At 42.7% G+C, this 17,199-nt stretch overlaps 1 protein-coding gene across 1 annotated transcript in view; it reads right to left on the bottom strand.

Moving 5' to 3' along the window:
• Positions 1–12,888: 12,888 nt before the first annotated feature.
• LOC124127933 (perlucin-like) overlaps positions 12,889–17,199 on the bottom strand; it is a 9,188-nt gene continuing 4,877 nt past the window's right edge. The window contains exon 4 of the mRNA XM_048380968.1: positions 12,889–13,430. Within this exon, the coding sequence (XP_048236925.1) occupies positions 13,210–13,430 (221 nt within the window). The 3' untranslated portion in view covers positions 12,889–13,209. The remainder of the gene's footprint in view (positions 13,431–17,199) is intronic.

Genomic DNA, 17,199 nt, shown 5'->3' with positions numbered 1-17,199 from the left:
GGATGCTGAAGGTCTATTCTAAACCGGATCTTCATGGGTATATTGGCAAGAAACGTTTAAACAAGATCAAGTTGCCCCCCCCCCCTCCAAAAAAAAAAAATTGATAAAAAAAATTAAATGTAAAATTCCATCGTGACATGTTTAGACCACGTGGTTCCTATAAATCTTCATGCCTTTTAGTATTGCTCGATGGTTATCTTTAAAGGTATCCTTGGGACTAGTACATAATGGTCCTGATAGACTATAACTTTCGCGATCGTCACCTAGGTTATTTCTTAAAATCCACCAGCGGCGACACTTACTATATACATGAATTCAATACAAAGGCGATATACCCGAGTCCACAAAGTTGCAAAATGTACCTAATATATTTTGACAATTTTAATATACTTTTTGCTTTACGAGAAGAGAATAATACTCTTAATGATACAGGATGGGCCTCTGTGAGACTAATTCTGGAAAATACAATATCAGTCGTTGGTGAACAGCCTCACATCTGACTATATTCATAGTGAAACTCATACCCCACAGCAGGCGAGTCACATAAATCACAGAGACGTTCGTTGTGTTGAGTGTTACTCCCCCAGCGACTTATTTCAATCGGTAGGTGATGGTTATTAGTTGTCAATTTAAAAAAAACCAGGGTAACAAATAGATTTGGGCATAAAAAGGTATGTTTCAAAACGTATATATTCTTTGCAGTATTGATAATTAAAAAAAACATTCGGAACCTTTCGTGATAGAACTACGCCAATTTTGCAAATTTTGATCATTTGGTATGTTTTCTACCATCGAAGCCAGCCAAGAAGTTGCACATTGATGCGCACTATTAAAGACTCTCGTTGAGTATTTTCTTGACAAATAATATCCATCGTAACTTTTCAGAAAAAAATAACAATTTGAAGAAATAACTTTGTGCAATAAGTTCACCCGAAAGACGTATATACGTCTTTGGTTTAAAAAAGTAAGGGTTTTATTTCTTGTTGCAATTTTATGCCAAAATGTGATGACTCCAGTTAATGTTTTAGTTAAATTTGCAATGAGTTTTTTGCTCACCGTCTTATTTTAGACGCCACTCATTAACTGTACAAAGGAATTCACGGAGGAGTGTCTTTCTGCACTGTCATTGTCCCTGAGCGTCACGGCGAGTGAGCTAATGACCCTTGGTCACTTTAGCAGATGGTCAAGTCATGAGTGGTCAATAAACGCTCGTCTTGACCTCTTACATCATCCCCTTTGGGCGTTCCCATTTACAGCCCAATCCCCTAAGCCCTCTTAAAACCGAGCGGGAGTTTTATGAAAGACAAAAACTGTAAAACCGCCATCTTGAAATTGACATCAACACGCGTCCTATTTTTGTGGTATGTGTCAAAACATTCTCACGGGCTCTTGACGGTGTTTTAATCTCGCTTGTTTCGTAATTGATTCATTGAAACTTCGGAGTGACAGCGTTTGAATAAATTTGATGAAAACAGACAGAGGTCAAAGTTTGATTAAGAGTGCACTCTGAACCAGGGTCAAGGGTCAAGGCCTTGGAAAGGCTCAGATCGTTTTTGAATGAAATGAATCACGGAGGACAAAATACACCTGAGGAGAGAGGACAGGGTTGAGTGTAATCCACTAGTGGGCGTAGATGTACATGTCTGCCATTTATTTTAGGTGTCCACTCCCCCAATCCCCCAGACCATTTCATATTCTTGGGTCCAGAGAATTTTGTGAAAGTTTTGTACGGGATTACACTGGGAAGGGTCCCTCAAAGCACTGGCTTCTAAGGCACCGCAATCCTAGGTGTGTCCCTTGGGCACGCAATAAATCTTTGATCATGGGTTCGAATCCCGTTCAGGCCCGATAATGTTTCTAGGTTTGTCAGCATCATACCCGTGCTCGTGGGTTTCACCGAAGTGGTAAACGTCTGAGACCTGCATCACTTCGGGCTTTCCTCCCACATCAAGATGACACGCCGCGATATAACTGGAATACTGTTCGAAGCAGCGTTAAACCTAACTCACTCCTCCCACATCAAGCTGTCACGTTGGGTATAACTGGAATACTTCTCAAAACGGCGTTAAACCAAACTCACTCACTCACTCACTCACTCCTCCCACATCAAGCTGACACGCTGTGATAATAACTAGAATACTGTTCAAAACGGCGTTAAACACACTTATTCTTGAAAAAAGGATTGCCTGAAGGTTTATTTAAGGAAAGTTCCCGACATTGGTACAATGTGTGAAGCCCATTTCTGGTGTCCCCTGCCGTGATATTGCTGGAATATTGCTAAAAGCGGCGTAAAACCATACTCACTCACTCACTCACTCACTATTTAAGGAAATAATTCTGCTGGACCAGAGACAACAATATTAGTTGTAGCAGGATCACGAGGGGTTCGTGGGTTTCATGCGTCCCGTGTTAGTGTCCATACCACGAGCCTGAGGCGAGTGGCATAAAACCTAGTGAGGGACTCGTAAACGAATTTATCTTACCGACATGTTTAAAATGACATTGTAAAAGAATTAACTCTTATTCAAAATTGATGGAAAACAGCTGTTCGTTTGAGCTGAGGTGAACTTGTGCTATTTTACGTGACTTTCATTGACTTGGAAAAAGCGTCCGTCTTTTTGCTTAAGTGGCGTTAAACCCAACTCACTCACTCACTCACTTTTTGCTTATAAGCGGGGTATAAGAAATCATTTCTCCCGCTGAGAAATGTATTTCCCTCAAGATGACGCGGACCAATCAGATCTCATCGTTCTGACATGGAGGTATGATAAAATAAATTATTTTATGGTCTCTGGTTGCCGGATGTCTCCAAAAAATGTGTTGTAAAAGAAATAAATTTTTGGATCCTACTAAAACAAGGACTGGTCCGCTCGGAATCCGTATGTTGTGTCTGAGAGGGTATCTCAGTACTTTAAAACCGGCTTAAGTCAGGACTTGTCAAAATAGACACACACATGTGTGATGAGGTGAAATGGGGTTTAACGTCGCGTCCAAGATTATTGCACTTGAACATGAATACCCCACTCAGACACAGTAAACTGACTTCGAGCCGACCAGTCCTTGTTTTAGCCCCTTAATGCCGAGCGCCAGACAGGGTAACAACAAGTACCATCTTTTAACGTCATTTCGTATGACGTGGCCGGGGGTCGAACTTCGGACCTTCCGCTCCGGGCGGACGCTCTACCACCAGATCATGGTGGCGGTCAGACATACACATGTTCAACCATACATATACGTGCATGCACGTCGCTATATAAGTGCAATAGTGAGTGAGTATAGTTTTACGTCACTTTTAGCAATATTCCAACAATGTCACGGCGGGGGACACCAGAAATGGGCTTCTAACATTGTACCCATGTTGGGAATCGAACCCGGGTCTCCCTCTGGTGAGCGAACGCTTTAACCGCTTGCCTACCCCACCGCTCCTATAAGTGCAATAATCTTGAACGCGGAGTTAAATCCATTTCACCTCACCTCCCTACTTACAAACCGCGAGCATCCAGGAGCATATCAATAGTATTGGCCTCCATACGCACTTAATTATTGGTTCATAAAGCTAGAATGTTTACCAGCTACATGTGCCCTCAATCACAATAAACAAATAACTAGAAATATTGTACCTTCATTGATTCACCCGTAGTTCGAGTGAGTGAGTTGAGTTTAACGCCGCTTTTAACAGTATTCAAGTTATATCACAGTGTGTCAGCTTAATGTGGGAGGAAAGCCCGAAGTGATGCATGTCTCAGTCGTTTACCACTTCGGTGAAACCCACGAGCACGGGTATGGTGCTGACAAACCTAGAAACATAATCGTGGCGAACCGGGATTCGAACCCACAATCATAGGTTTCTGGCGTGCCTAAGGGACGCAACTCTGCACAGCGAATCGCGGCGCCTTAGACGACTGGGCCACCCGTGAAACTTCTTTTGTCGCTCGGTCTGATATCATAGTAAGTTCATTCGTTTCGTAGAAATGGAATCTAACGAAAATGATTGAAGTGTTCACTATGTATTTTGCTCACTAAATACATGTATAATATAATGTTTACTCCTAATAGATGATATTTACGAAACGGAAACACACGAGGGTATTAATTTCTACGCATCGCATGGACCTGTATATAATCGAGGCTGACCAATGATTGTTGGCATGAGTTAACATCCGCCATTGTGACCACCCGATACTCTTAAGTCGATTTTTACAACACAGTGACGCTGAGCCCCGTTCCACAAAGCGATCTTAGCGCTAAGATTATCACAACTCCAATTATACTAAATATAGACTGTCAACAGTCGTTTGGCTACTATCGCTTTGTGGAGAATGATCCCGTGTGCCTACTGTATAGTTCGTATTGTCGTAAGAGGCGACTATGCGTGTCGTAAAATGCGGCTATATGCTAGTCGTAAGAGGCGACTATATGCTTGTCGTAAGAGGCGACTATATGCTTGTAGTAAAATGCGACTATATGCTTGTCGTAAGAGGCGACTACGCTTGTCGTAAGAGGCGACTATGCTTGTCGTAAGACTCGACTATGCTTGTCGTAAAATGCGGCTATATGCTTGTCGTAAGAGGCGACTACGCTTGTCGTAAGAGGCGACTACGCTTGTCGTAAGAGGCGACTATGCTTGTCGTAAAATGCGGCTATATGCTTGTCGTAAGAGGCGACTATGCTTGTCGTAAGAGGCGACTACGCTTGTCGTAAGACTCGACTATGCTTGTCGTAAAATGCGGCTATATGCTTGTCGTAAGAGGCGACTACGCTTGTCGTAAGAGGCGACTATGCTTGCCGTAAAAGGCGACTATGCTTGTCGTAAGAGGCGACTACGCTTGTCGTAAGAGGCGACTATGCTTGTCGTAAAATGCGACTATGCTTGTCGTAAGAGGCGACTACGCTTGTCGTAAGACTCGACTATGCTTGTCGTAAAATGCGGCTATATGCTTGTCGTAAGAGGCGACTACGCTTGTCGTAAGAGGCGACTATGCTTGTCGCAAGTAAGAGGCGACTACGCTTGTCGTAAGAGGCGACTATGCTTGTCGTAAAAGGCGACTAGCCTATATGCTTGTCGTAAGAGGCGACTACGCTTGTCGTAAGAGGCGACTATGCTTGCCGTAAAAGGCGACTATGCATGTCGGAAGAGGCGACTTAGGGAATCGGGTGGTCAGGCCCGCTGACTTGGTTGATGCAAGTCACTCCATTTTCAATCTCAGCCCCCCCTTGGCACTATACAACCAACGTTGTCTGCCAGTCGCTTTAAGATTAACAGTCCCATTACGGTCTCTTCCTACCGGGTACCCATTTACAGCTGGTTGAGCAGAGGCACATTTCTAACAAAGCCACTTGCCAAAGGAGATACTACATGTGTTACATATGTGGGACGTGCAATAATCTTGCCATATATGTCCCTCCTCCACAACCCTCACTTTGAAGTCGAATAAAATTCAAAATACATCACCCACACAAATACACTTCACAGTTTTGAATACTGTGGGAAATTCCGTTTTCTGATATCATCCACTGGCATTTTAGGTCAAGCAAAAGTACTGAAAATGACCTTTGAAAATAAGGTACATCGTAAACGTCGCCATTTTTTACACATTACTAAATCACCACTCACGGCGTTATTTTGAAATCTAAATTTCGTATATTTACTCGGAAAAATGAATTTCAAAAATAGCATATTAGGGATCACGGGTATCTGTCTTTTATGAAATCACCAATGATCATTCCAAAACGTCTCCGATAACCCTAGAATCGTTTAGAATGTTTTGGAAAATACGCAAACACGAAGGCCGAAGTGTTCTTCCGCCATGTTGGATAGTGTTTACAAAATGAACTTGTTTGAAATGTAAACAAAGAAAAAATACAGATTTTACACAGTGTAGCATTTTCTCCTATTTTGAGCTATCCATTTGTCTATTCGTTCAAGATATTGGCTCAACATGTTCAGAATATGCATGGGAAGAGAATCGTAGGAAAAATTAGGGAATTTAAAAGAGATATATTGCAATGATTTGATATTTTCAACAGAAATTGTCAAAGTTACCGTTCTGTGTAACGCCATGACTGACGCAAAATCACGCACAACGACAAAGGTATTTATCGGAATTTCTGACTATTTCCGTTTGTTTCAATGAAAATTATAACAACAAATAACAGTACATAGATTGTCAGAATGTTTCTGATTACTTACATGTCACATTTATGTATATACGATCCCTGAATCAACGAAAGTCCCCTCGTAAAATCCCGCGTACTGTTGACAGTGAACACACCATTTTGTAAAAGTCGGTCACAGGTAGTGATGTCATACGTCAACCTTGTTGTACATATTTGGTAATTTCTTGGAGGTGAAGGTCCTTGAATGAGAGTGCACACGATCATTGTACCATGCTGTTTACAGTTTCAGTTATTATGTATATTTTGCATATCTTTTACATATTTTTTCACACAAATAATTTAACTTTGGATATTTGTCAATGTTCAAAATGATAAACGTAAATGTAGGCCACAATATGTATGAACGAACCTTTGATAATCTCCTGTTTGTTTGAATATTGTTTACATAACAATTGATAGGTTTATAGTGTCGAATACGATATTTCTTTCCTTTGGACAAGTGTTACAAGATGAAGTGTAAATTTAACTGCAGCATGTACGTATACGTATTTCTTGGGATGTATAGTCAATATTATAAGTTCATATAACCAATGTCCATGAATAGCCGTTTCATTTAATTTTATAACTAAAACTGAATATATTACTTTAACAAAATGGATAATATTTTTCGGTAAAATATGTGCACACATTTCTGAAAGAATTGTATTGGTCTTGGATTTTTTTTTTTATGTCGTTTGATACACAGAACAGTGATATCTTACGATTCGCCAGGTGCGTGTTAGTCACAAACAATTTACGCATTATTCCTCTCGTTTTGCATTATATAATCAATGGGTTCATTCTTTTTTCAATATTGTGATCACAGGATAGTAAACTGTTTACTTTATTTCTCCAGGAATTGTAAAAAAGTATAAAAATAAAACCCATGCCAGGTACCCCGTTGGTTCAACCTTATACGATTACCCTGATAATTCTATACCAATAGAGCTTTTATTGTGTAAGAAATAATAACATAATAATAAACAAATATATGTCCAATATTGAATATAATTTTGGTTGTTTTGAAATATTCTTTTGGGTATTCCATTACGTACATTGATGCCAAACAGGTGTAGGTCTTGTCCAATTAAGATACACGATAAACTATCTAATTGTTTACATATTCAAGACATTATTAACTTGGTGAAAGCAGTCATTTTATGTTGTGTCGAAAAAGCGTCAAATTCCGTTCCACACATCGAGATTTTCCATACCATGAACGAAAATAAGGGGAGATTTATATTAATCAAAATACAAGTGTCGTCTTTCTCCGACGTTATCAAAGACATAAAACCAGCCATGACGTCAAAAGGAATGGTATTATTTTTGGGGTATTTCATTACATTTGATGATAAGGCTACTGCTCCATTAATAATGATGCAACATTAGTCAAATTACACTTACACAATCAGGAGAAAGTTGGAATCTAAGGACTTAGTTATAGGTTAGATAGGGCCATCCATTTCTCTATTACCTCCTTTTTATGAAGTACGGTTTCATCATTTCTTATAGGTATATTTTATACCTAAACGAATACAGTTTCTTTATCGATATTTGTGTTGGAATAGTTTGGTTCCACGTGATCAAAACACCACGAAAATATATATTGTCCTTACCCACAGCTAATTCTCACCAAGTGACCTGAGTTACAATAAACAAGTGCTAAGCATAGCGGAGTTATGCCCCCTTTTCTCTGTACGTGTGTAACATCTCCGTCGCCTTTTGACGTCATAGAGAAAAATCAGTTTTCGTCATTTACGGCATGCTATTTTTGGCATTGAATGAATGTCGTTATACATACGCATATAACTCCATTTGATATAAAGTTATGTCGTTCAGATATTAGGCAGTATTTTTCTAAATAAAAAAAAATCGTCGCACTGTACTTTTATCGGTGTACGATAAAAAGCGGCGAAATTTACTGTTTTTCAACGCAAAATAAATTCTGGGACAACACTTAGAAGCGTCTTTTTTTTAAACCGGTTTAATATTTGCAGTTAAATTTACACCATCAAATAGGAAATGTAATATTCTCCACCACTTTTGCTTTCACACTTAACTTATTTTTCTTGATTTCATCTAGTCACTTTGTATTGGTGACAAAGATTACTGGTCATTTGATTCTAAAATGTATGAGGAATTCAAGGATGTAGGTATCGCAGATAAGTTTGAAATATACGTGATGTTACTGGCGTCTCATAACTGGTGTAACTGAAACGTGATTTTGTAAACACTATCCAATATGGCGGAAAGTTCACTTCGGCGTTCGTGTTTGCGTATTTTCCAAAACATTCTAAATGATTCTAGGGTTATCGGAGACGTTTTGGAATGATCATTGGTGATTTCATAAAAGACAGATACCCGTGATCACTAATATGCTATTTTTGAAATTCATTTTTCCGAGTAAATATCCGATATTTAGATTTCAAAACATGCTGTAAATAACGCCGTGAGTGGCGATTTAGCAATGTGTAAAAAATGGCGACATTTACGATGTAGCCTAGTGGTTAAAGCGTTCGCTCGTCACGTCGAAGACCCGGGTTCGATTCCCCACTTTGGTACAATATGTGAAGCTCGTTTCTGGTGTCCCCCGCCGTGATATTGCTGGAATATTGCCAAAATCGGCATAAAACCACACTCACTCACTCACTCACTCACTCACTCACCCACTCTTTTTTATTCCTTGGACTAAACACGGAATGGCTTCAACATTCCCGGTTCAGTTACGTTGTCAGTGGTTTCTTTTTTATAGACTTCAAACAGTTATTTTACGTCCGCCTCTTTTAGTAATAGATTCGTTTTGAAAGAGATTAAAAGAACACTTCGTTAGCACTTCTCTTGTAGGCATTAACTTGTGACAAATGCTGGGTTTTGGGATAACATTTTCTTGGTAAAGTACAAATTCTAGTACTGTTTGGGTTGAGTATTCGAACCCACTGTTGAAAATGAAACTTCTGATAAAATTAACTGAGAGGTATAATTTCTTTACTCCTCAGTTTATATCGAAATTTCGGTGTTTTTCTCCCATTTTCTATTAATTTCTGGTAATTTCAGTTATTTAATTATTTTTGAATATTTCAAATCTTTTCTCGTTATTTTTATTACTTTCACCATCCCATATATCGAGAATATAATCGAAATCAAATTTTTTAAATTTATGCTACCAAAGTTACACCATATGTCTTTCGAATTCGTACCCTATAAGGTAGCTACGCAGTAAACTGCAAAGAACAACGAAGAACGCAGTATGGTTTATTAAAGAAATAACGACGAGTGTGAGTTGTTTATGGTACAATAAAACACTGAAGGAAAATAAAACCGAGTGGTTTATTCTCCCTGCGGTGTTTTATTGTACGATAAACAACGACCACGAGTTGTTTATTTCTTAAATGAGATATCAACAATATGAACAGCCTCTTTGAGGATGTTGATAAAATGTTCAAGCTTTGAAAATATTAACCCCTTTTTAAATAATGATAACTCCCTCAATAGAGTCCGACCTCGGCAACGTCGGACAAGTCCATTTTATGCACAGGTGGGTATTTCCCGCATATTCTCACAATCCTCAAGTCGATTACCTGTACCTTTTCGTTCTTCTGACATTGTACTTTGCGATTTATCGCGTAGCTATTTTATATTGTACGATAAAACATTGTTCTATCATGACATTCATTTATATTTTAAAACATTCCTAACTAAAATAATTCCACTGAAAATGTCTGTGTTAGTCGGGCTCAATGTTCGAAGGGAGGCAAGCACTGTCATGACCCAGTTTCCGTTTAGCGAGGTATGAACACTTTTGTACAGGGTGAAAAATTGACGTGTCAGGCTACAGGAGTAAACATACAGTAGTACCCTAAGTATTAGGGAGGTAACTCATAGAGAAGTATGATTCTGGGTATATAGAAGCTACTTCAATTTTAACAATATGTGAAAAGATTAATTATGAAAACATATGAATAACTTTGTCATTTCAAGACAATAATAATAAGAAGTAATAAGCCAGCAGAAGAGTTTTTATAGCATTCCATTCAGTTAAAATGTTAAAATATTTTCATGTACACCACTATGATCGTGTCAACTTAATACCTCTTGTTCCAAACGCAAATGTGGTGAAAACATATTACCGTATTCGACGTAATAAACGCCCCGCTCTAATAAGCGCCCACGGCGATATTTTCTAATATATTAGCTAGTGAACAATCCCAATTAGCACCCCATCCGATTGATCAATGTACACAGGACTTATCCATTCGTGTATAATACGTATGTTATATACATTCTTAATTATGGCAAATTAAATTCTGGAAAAAATATATCTGTCGTATATAAACATTTCAGGCTGTCAGCATAAACCACGAAATTTACGATCTTTCAACTTTGTTGTTTTTTACCAAAATAATATTCTAATAAGAGCCCCCTATTTCTAAATTTGAGAGCGCCCTCGGCGCTTATTATGTCGAATACGGTACTAGTTTTGCGTTCATGATATGTTCGTTATCTATCTTTATATTACACATGTATCTAAACTCAGAAGTGCCATATTCTCATTCCTGATTCTGAAGGTACCACGTGCAAATTACTATTTCTAACCATCTGGGTTTCATATGTGCGTTTATGGAAGTATACGCACTTGCGTCAATAGGTAGGTATGCTACAGATCCGGGGTAGAATGCTTGCCCTAAAAGGCGACTATGCTTGTTGTAAGATGCGACTAACGGGATCGCGTGGTCAGGCTCGCTGACTTGGTTGACGCATGTCATCAATCCCAATTGTCTGGATCTATGCTCGTGCTCACTGAAATATGTTCCTCATTAAAGTTGAATAAATATATCCTGTAAATAATTCAAAATATGTGATTTCTGGTGAATATGTGATTTCTGGAATGATTTGAACATTAAAAGTACATAATAAACCTAACATGTAAATTCCTCAAAATGTGTGTTCTGGTCTATTCCATTTTAATGAAAGGTGTAACTTTTACACGACTAACCAACCTTGACTAATCCTAGTATAAGCTGTCTGACCACTAGGATTCCGACCACTAGGATGTCTGACCACTGGGATGTCTGACCAATGGGATGTCTGACCACTGGGATGTCTGACCAATGGGATGTCTGACCACTAGGATTCCGACCAGTGGGATGTCTGACCACTGGGATGTCTGACCAATGGGATGTCTGACCAATGGGATGTCTGACAAATGGGATGTCTGACCACTAGGATTCCGACCACTGGGATGTCTGACCACTGGGATGTTTGACCAATGGGATGTCTGACCAATGGGATGTCTGACCACTGGGATGTCTGACCAATGGGATGTCTGACCACTAGGATTCCGACCACTGGGATGTCTGACCAATGGGATGTCTGACCAATGGGATGTCTGACCAATGGGATGTCTGACCAATGGGATGTCTGACCAATAGGATGTCTGACCACTGGGATGTCTGACCAATGGGATGTCTGACCAATGGGATGTCTGACCAATGGGATGTCTGACCACTGGGATGTCTGACCAATGGGATGTCTGAACAATGGGATGTCTGACCACTGGGATGTCTGACCGATGGGATGTCTGACAAATGGGATGTCTGACCAATGGGATGTCTGACCAATGGGATGTCTGACCAATGGGATGTCTGACCAATGGGATGTCTGACCACTGGGATGTCTGACCAATGGGATGTCTGACCACTGGGATGTCTGACCATTGGGATGTCTGACCACTGGGATGTCTGACCAATGGGATGTCTGACCAATGGGATGTCTGACAAATGGGATGTCTGACCAATGGGATGTCTGACCAATGGGATGTCTGACCACTGGGATGTTTGACCAATGGGATGTCTGACCAATGGGATGTCTGACAAATGGGATGTCTGGCAAATGGGATGTCTGACCAGTGGGATATCTGACAAATGGGATGTCTGACCAATGGGATGTCTGACCAATGGGATGTCTGACCAATGGGATGTTTGACCAATGGGATGTCTGACCAATGGGATGTCTGACCATTGGGATGTCTGACAAATGGGATGTCTGACCAATGGGATGTCTGACCAATGGGATGTCTGACCACTGGGATGTTTGACCAATGGGATGTCTGACCAATGGGATGTCTGACAAATGGGATGTCTGGCAAATGGGATGTCTGACCAGTGGGATGTCTGACCAATGGGATGTCTGACCAATGGGATGTCCGACCAATGGGATGTCTGACCAATGGGATGTCCGACACTTGGGAGGTTAATTAGTTGTCATGGCCAATTCGTGTCCTTTGTTGCAATCGTAGTGAAAAGTAATTGCTTGCTGTTCCAATACACAAACAGTACTTTATGAGGAGGAGAGACGTTGTGCTGATATAACAAAAAAAAACGTTACAGTTTTCAGCGTCACTAAAGAATCATTATTCAATGCTTTATTGAATAGAGGTATGAACATAATTATATGATTTCTGAGCGACATAATTAGAAAATATGTTAATAACTTGTTACAGGCGTTAAGTTGTGAATAATATCTATTGTAAACAAGGAGTTGGAACATAGTCAAAACTTTATTAGATCGGACGAATATTTAGAGAAAAAAAACCATAAACTGTATTTGTTTCCCATTAAGTCATTCAAACTTTAAAACTCATGTATATTATGCTAAGAATCCTTCGTATGACTATATAAAATGCTGGAGACGTTTGGGCACAATAGATCTGTTAAACAAGCAACTCCACAACAGTTTGTTGACACCGCGTTTATTGTTCAGAACATGCAAAACTATGGAATCCTTAAAGGGACATTGTCGCATTGGCGCCGTTACATAAACAATCAAAAAGTGTCAAATGAACCAATGCACGACACCGCGACATTTTGACCGTTTGTCGTATTGACGTGCTTTGAAAATATTTTTGATTTTATACCAACGGACGACGATGCGTTAACGCGATATACATTATAAGACAAAATATGTTGCGTTTCCGCACAATCGCTCTATCTACGTTGCGTTAAAATGCGCAACAACGAAGCAATGCCCCAACAAGTATTCCATACAAAGCAGATATTAACACTTGGCAGTCTGTTCACAAATGAAATTAATATTGGCACCACACGGTGCGTCGTTCATTTGGTAGTGAAAGCGTTTCATCAGGTCCATGCAGTGTTCACTGGCGCTGTTTGGTTGACCTGACGCCCAGTCGCTGTAGGCGATCTCTGTGGCCTCACCCTCCCAGGCCCATTTGCCCCCAAGTCGAAGGTCAGTGGCCCCCACGAAGTAAAAGCCAGCTAGGACAAAAGAGATTGAAACATATACTCCAAAAAAAAGTAGGGGATCATGAAATATAAATGTTAATACCAAGTAAAAGAACAAGTATGATTGTTGACGACAAAAATCCTACACAAGAACGTTTATGTCTGTAAGCTCTTTCTATAGTTGGGTGGTGGGGTAGCCTAGTGGTAAAAGCGTTCGCAAGTCATACTGAAGGTGCGGGTTCTATTCCTCATATGGGTACAATGTGTGAAGCCCATTTCTGGTGACCCCCGCCGTGATGTTGCTGGAATATTGCTAAAAGCGGCGTAAAATCCACATCACCTACTCACTCTTCCTATAGTTTGCACGTGCCTCACGCAGTAGCGCGACACACGTGCGCAGGATGTCATTCCTTATTTTGACATTTTCAAGAAAGGGCGAGTAACCTCTGTGGACCATTATTTCTGACGATCTAATTGATTCTGCTTATCAAAACTTTTTTCATTCATTGTTTGTGTATGAACAAGCGTCAAAGCCGTCAAAGCGCGGAGCGTCTACGGGCTTTTGCGTGCTGTCAGAACCAGCGAAGCGGCGTCCTCAAAGCGCGGAGCGTCTATGGCTATTGCGTGCTGTCAGAACCAGCGAAGCGGCGTCCCCAAAGCGCGGAGCGTCTATGGCTATTGCGTGCTGTCAGAACCAGCGAAGCGGCGTCCTCAAAGCGCGGAGCGTCTATGGCTATTGCGTGCTGTCAGAACCAGCGAAGCGGCGTCCCCAAAGCGCGGAGCGTCTACGGGCTATTGCATGCTGTCAGAACCAGCGAAGCGGCGTCCTCAACGCGCGGAGCGTCTACGGGCTATTGCGTGCTGTCAGAACCAGCGCAGCGGCGTCCTCAAAGCGCGGAGCGTCTACGGGCTGTTGCATGCTGTCAGAACCAGCGAAGCGGCGTCCTCAAAGCGCGGAGCGTCTACGGCTATTGCGTGCTGTCAGAACCAGCGAAGCGGCGTCCTCAAAGCGCGGAGCGTCTACGGGCTGTTGCGTGCCGTCAGAACCAGCGAAGCGGCGTCCTCAACGCGCGGAGCGTCTACGGGCTATTGCGTGCCGTCAGAACCAGCGAAGCGGCGTCCTCAACGCGCGGAGTGTCTATGGGTTATTGCGTGCTGTCAGAACCAGCGAAGCGGCGTCCCCAAAGCGCGGAGCGTCTACAGGCTATCGCGTGCTGTCAGAACAAGCGAAGCGGCGTCCTCAACGCGCGAAGCGTCTACGGGCTATTGCGTGCTGTCAGAACCAGCGAAGCGGCGTCCTCAAAGCGCGGAGCGTCTACGGGCTATAGCTTGCTGTCAGAAACAGCGAAGTGGCGTCCTCAACGCGCGGAGCGTCTACGGGCTATTGCGTGCTGTCAGAACCAGCGAAGCGGCGTCCTCAACGCGCGGAGCGTCTACGGGCTATTGCGTGCTGGAAACTGTCAGAAGCAGCGCGCAGTGGCTAATACGTTCAGTGTTTCACAGTCTGTGATTAGCCGAAACCAGACTCTACGAAATCGAGCTCAAACGGCGAATCAAATTGCTGCAAACTTTCATCAGGCTACTTGAGTAAGCGTTACGGGTGTGACGATTAGAAATCGTCTACATGTAGCTCATCTCCATGCTCGACGGCCACGTGTTGTGCCTCCCCTTACATGACGTCATATTGCAACATGACGTCATTGGGGTGATCGTCGCTTGTCACGTGTCATGTTTTCAAATGAGTGCCGATTCACTTTGTACTTTCTAGGATTGGCGTGGTCGTGTCTGCCGTTTGCTTGGCGCGTGGGTCCACGTTTTGTCTTTCAGAACGACAACGCCCGTGTTCACCGTACCGTCAATGATCACCGCCAGCAGCATCACATCCACAGAATGCAATGGCCAGCAATAAGCTCAGACCTTTTCCCCATTGAACACGTCTCGGACATGATAGGGAGACGTGTACGTCAACGTCATTGGCCGCCGACCACGTTGGCTGGGCTTGGCCAGGCACTACAAGAGGAGTGCGACAGACACCCTCAAATCGCCATTGCGGGACTCATACACAGTATGCCTCGTGGAGCGAATGAATGTTTGACAAATCGTGGACACTATAACGCACTGTAGTCTGTCTTACAGACCCTGATACAAATATATCAACTACAGCCCATGCAAGTCTATAATGTTTGGCAAGTCTAGATTACTGCAGTATCTGAAAATGAACAGAATCACTGGGCTCCCTTTTTTTGATATTTTTATTAAGATAACTGAGCAACTGTTTTTTCGGTACGATATGTTCATTTTAGAGACTACATGTTAGTCTAAACGCACTGCTGATCAAATGTTTTTTAAATTTCCCAATTTAACCCTATCGTCCTGTATTTGTATCAATGTGTGTGCGCGCGCGTGTGTGTGTGTGTGTGTGTGTGCGCGCGCGCGTGTATGTGTCTGTCTGTGTCTGTGTTTCTGTCTGTGAATGTGTGTGAGCATGGGTACGCGCGCGCGTGCGTGCGTGCGTGCGTGCGTGCGTGTGTGTGTGTGTCTGTGTGAGCATGTTTGTGCGTGTGTGCGCGAGCATGGGTGTGTGTGTGAGCATGTGTGCGTGTGTGTGCGCGAGCATGTGTGTATGTGTGCGTGTGTGTGCGCGAGCATGTATGTGTGTGAGCATGTGTGTGTGTGTGAGCATGTGTGTGAGCATGTGTGCGTGTGTGTGCGCGAGCATGTATGTGTGTGTGTATGTGTGAGCATGGGTGCGTGTGTGTGAGAGCATGGGTGCGCGTGTGTGTGAGCATGGGTGTGTCTGTGCGAGCATGTTTGTGTGTGTGTGAGCATGGGTAGGTGTGTGTGTACATACATCTTATGCCACTACAGCCGTAGTACCATGGAGACATGTGTGTTTATATTTGTGCGTGTGTGCGCGAGCATGGGTGTGTGTGTGTGAGCATGTGTGCCTGTGTGCGCGCGAGCATGTGTGTGAGCATGTATGCGTGTGTGTGCGCGAGCATGTATGTGTGTGAGCATAGGTGCGTGTGTGTGAGAGCATGGGTGCGCGTGTGTGAGAGAGCATGGGTGTGTCTGTGCGAGCATGTATGTGTGTGAGCATGTGTGTGTGTGCATAGGTGCGTGTGTGTGAGAGCATGGGTGCGCGTGTGTGAGAGAGCATGGGTGCGTCTGTGCGAGCATGTTTGTGTGTGTGCGTGTGTGTGCGCGAGCATGTATGTGTGTGAGCATGTGTGTGTGTGTGCATAGGTGCGTGTGTGTGAGAGCATGGGTGTTTGTTTTGTGTGTTTTTTGTTTTTTATCTTTGTTTGTTTGTTTTTTAACGCCACACTCGGCAATATTCCAGCTATATGACGGCGGTTTGAAAATAATCGAGTCTGGACCAGACAATCCAGTGATTGACATCATGAACATCGATCCACGCAATCCGTCTCCGTGGTCTAGTGGATAGGACGTCTGTCCGGAGACCGCCTCCGTGGTCCAGTGGATAGAGCGTCTGGCCGGGGACCGCCTCCGTGGTCTAGTGAATAGAGCGTCTGTCCGAAGACCGCCTCTGTGGTCTAGTGGATAGAGCGTCTGTCCGAAGACCGCCTCTGTGGTCTAGTGGATAGAGCGTCTGTCCGGAGACCGTCTCTGTGGTCTAGTGGATATAACGTCTGCCCGGAGACCGCCTCCGTGGTCTAGTGGATATAACGTCTGGCCGGAGACCGCCTCCGTGGTCTAGCGGATATAACGTCTGCCCGGAGACCGCCTCCGTGGTCTAATGGATATAACGTCTGCCCGGAGACCGCATCCGAGGTCTAGT

The sequence above is a fragment of the Haliotis rufescens genome, unplaced genomic scaffold, assembly GCF_023055435.1.
Source record: "Haliotis rufescens isolate VD_foot unplaced genomic scaffold, xgHalRufe1.0.p SCAF_34, whole genome shotgun sequence".
NCBI classification, from domain to species: Eukaryota; Metazoa; Mollusca; class Gastropoda; order Lepetellida; family Haliotidae; genus Haliotis; species Haliotis rufescens.
The sequence above is the reverse complement of the archived record's forward strand: the minus strand, read 5'-3'. Positions and strand labels throughout refer to the sequence as shown.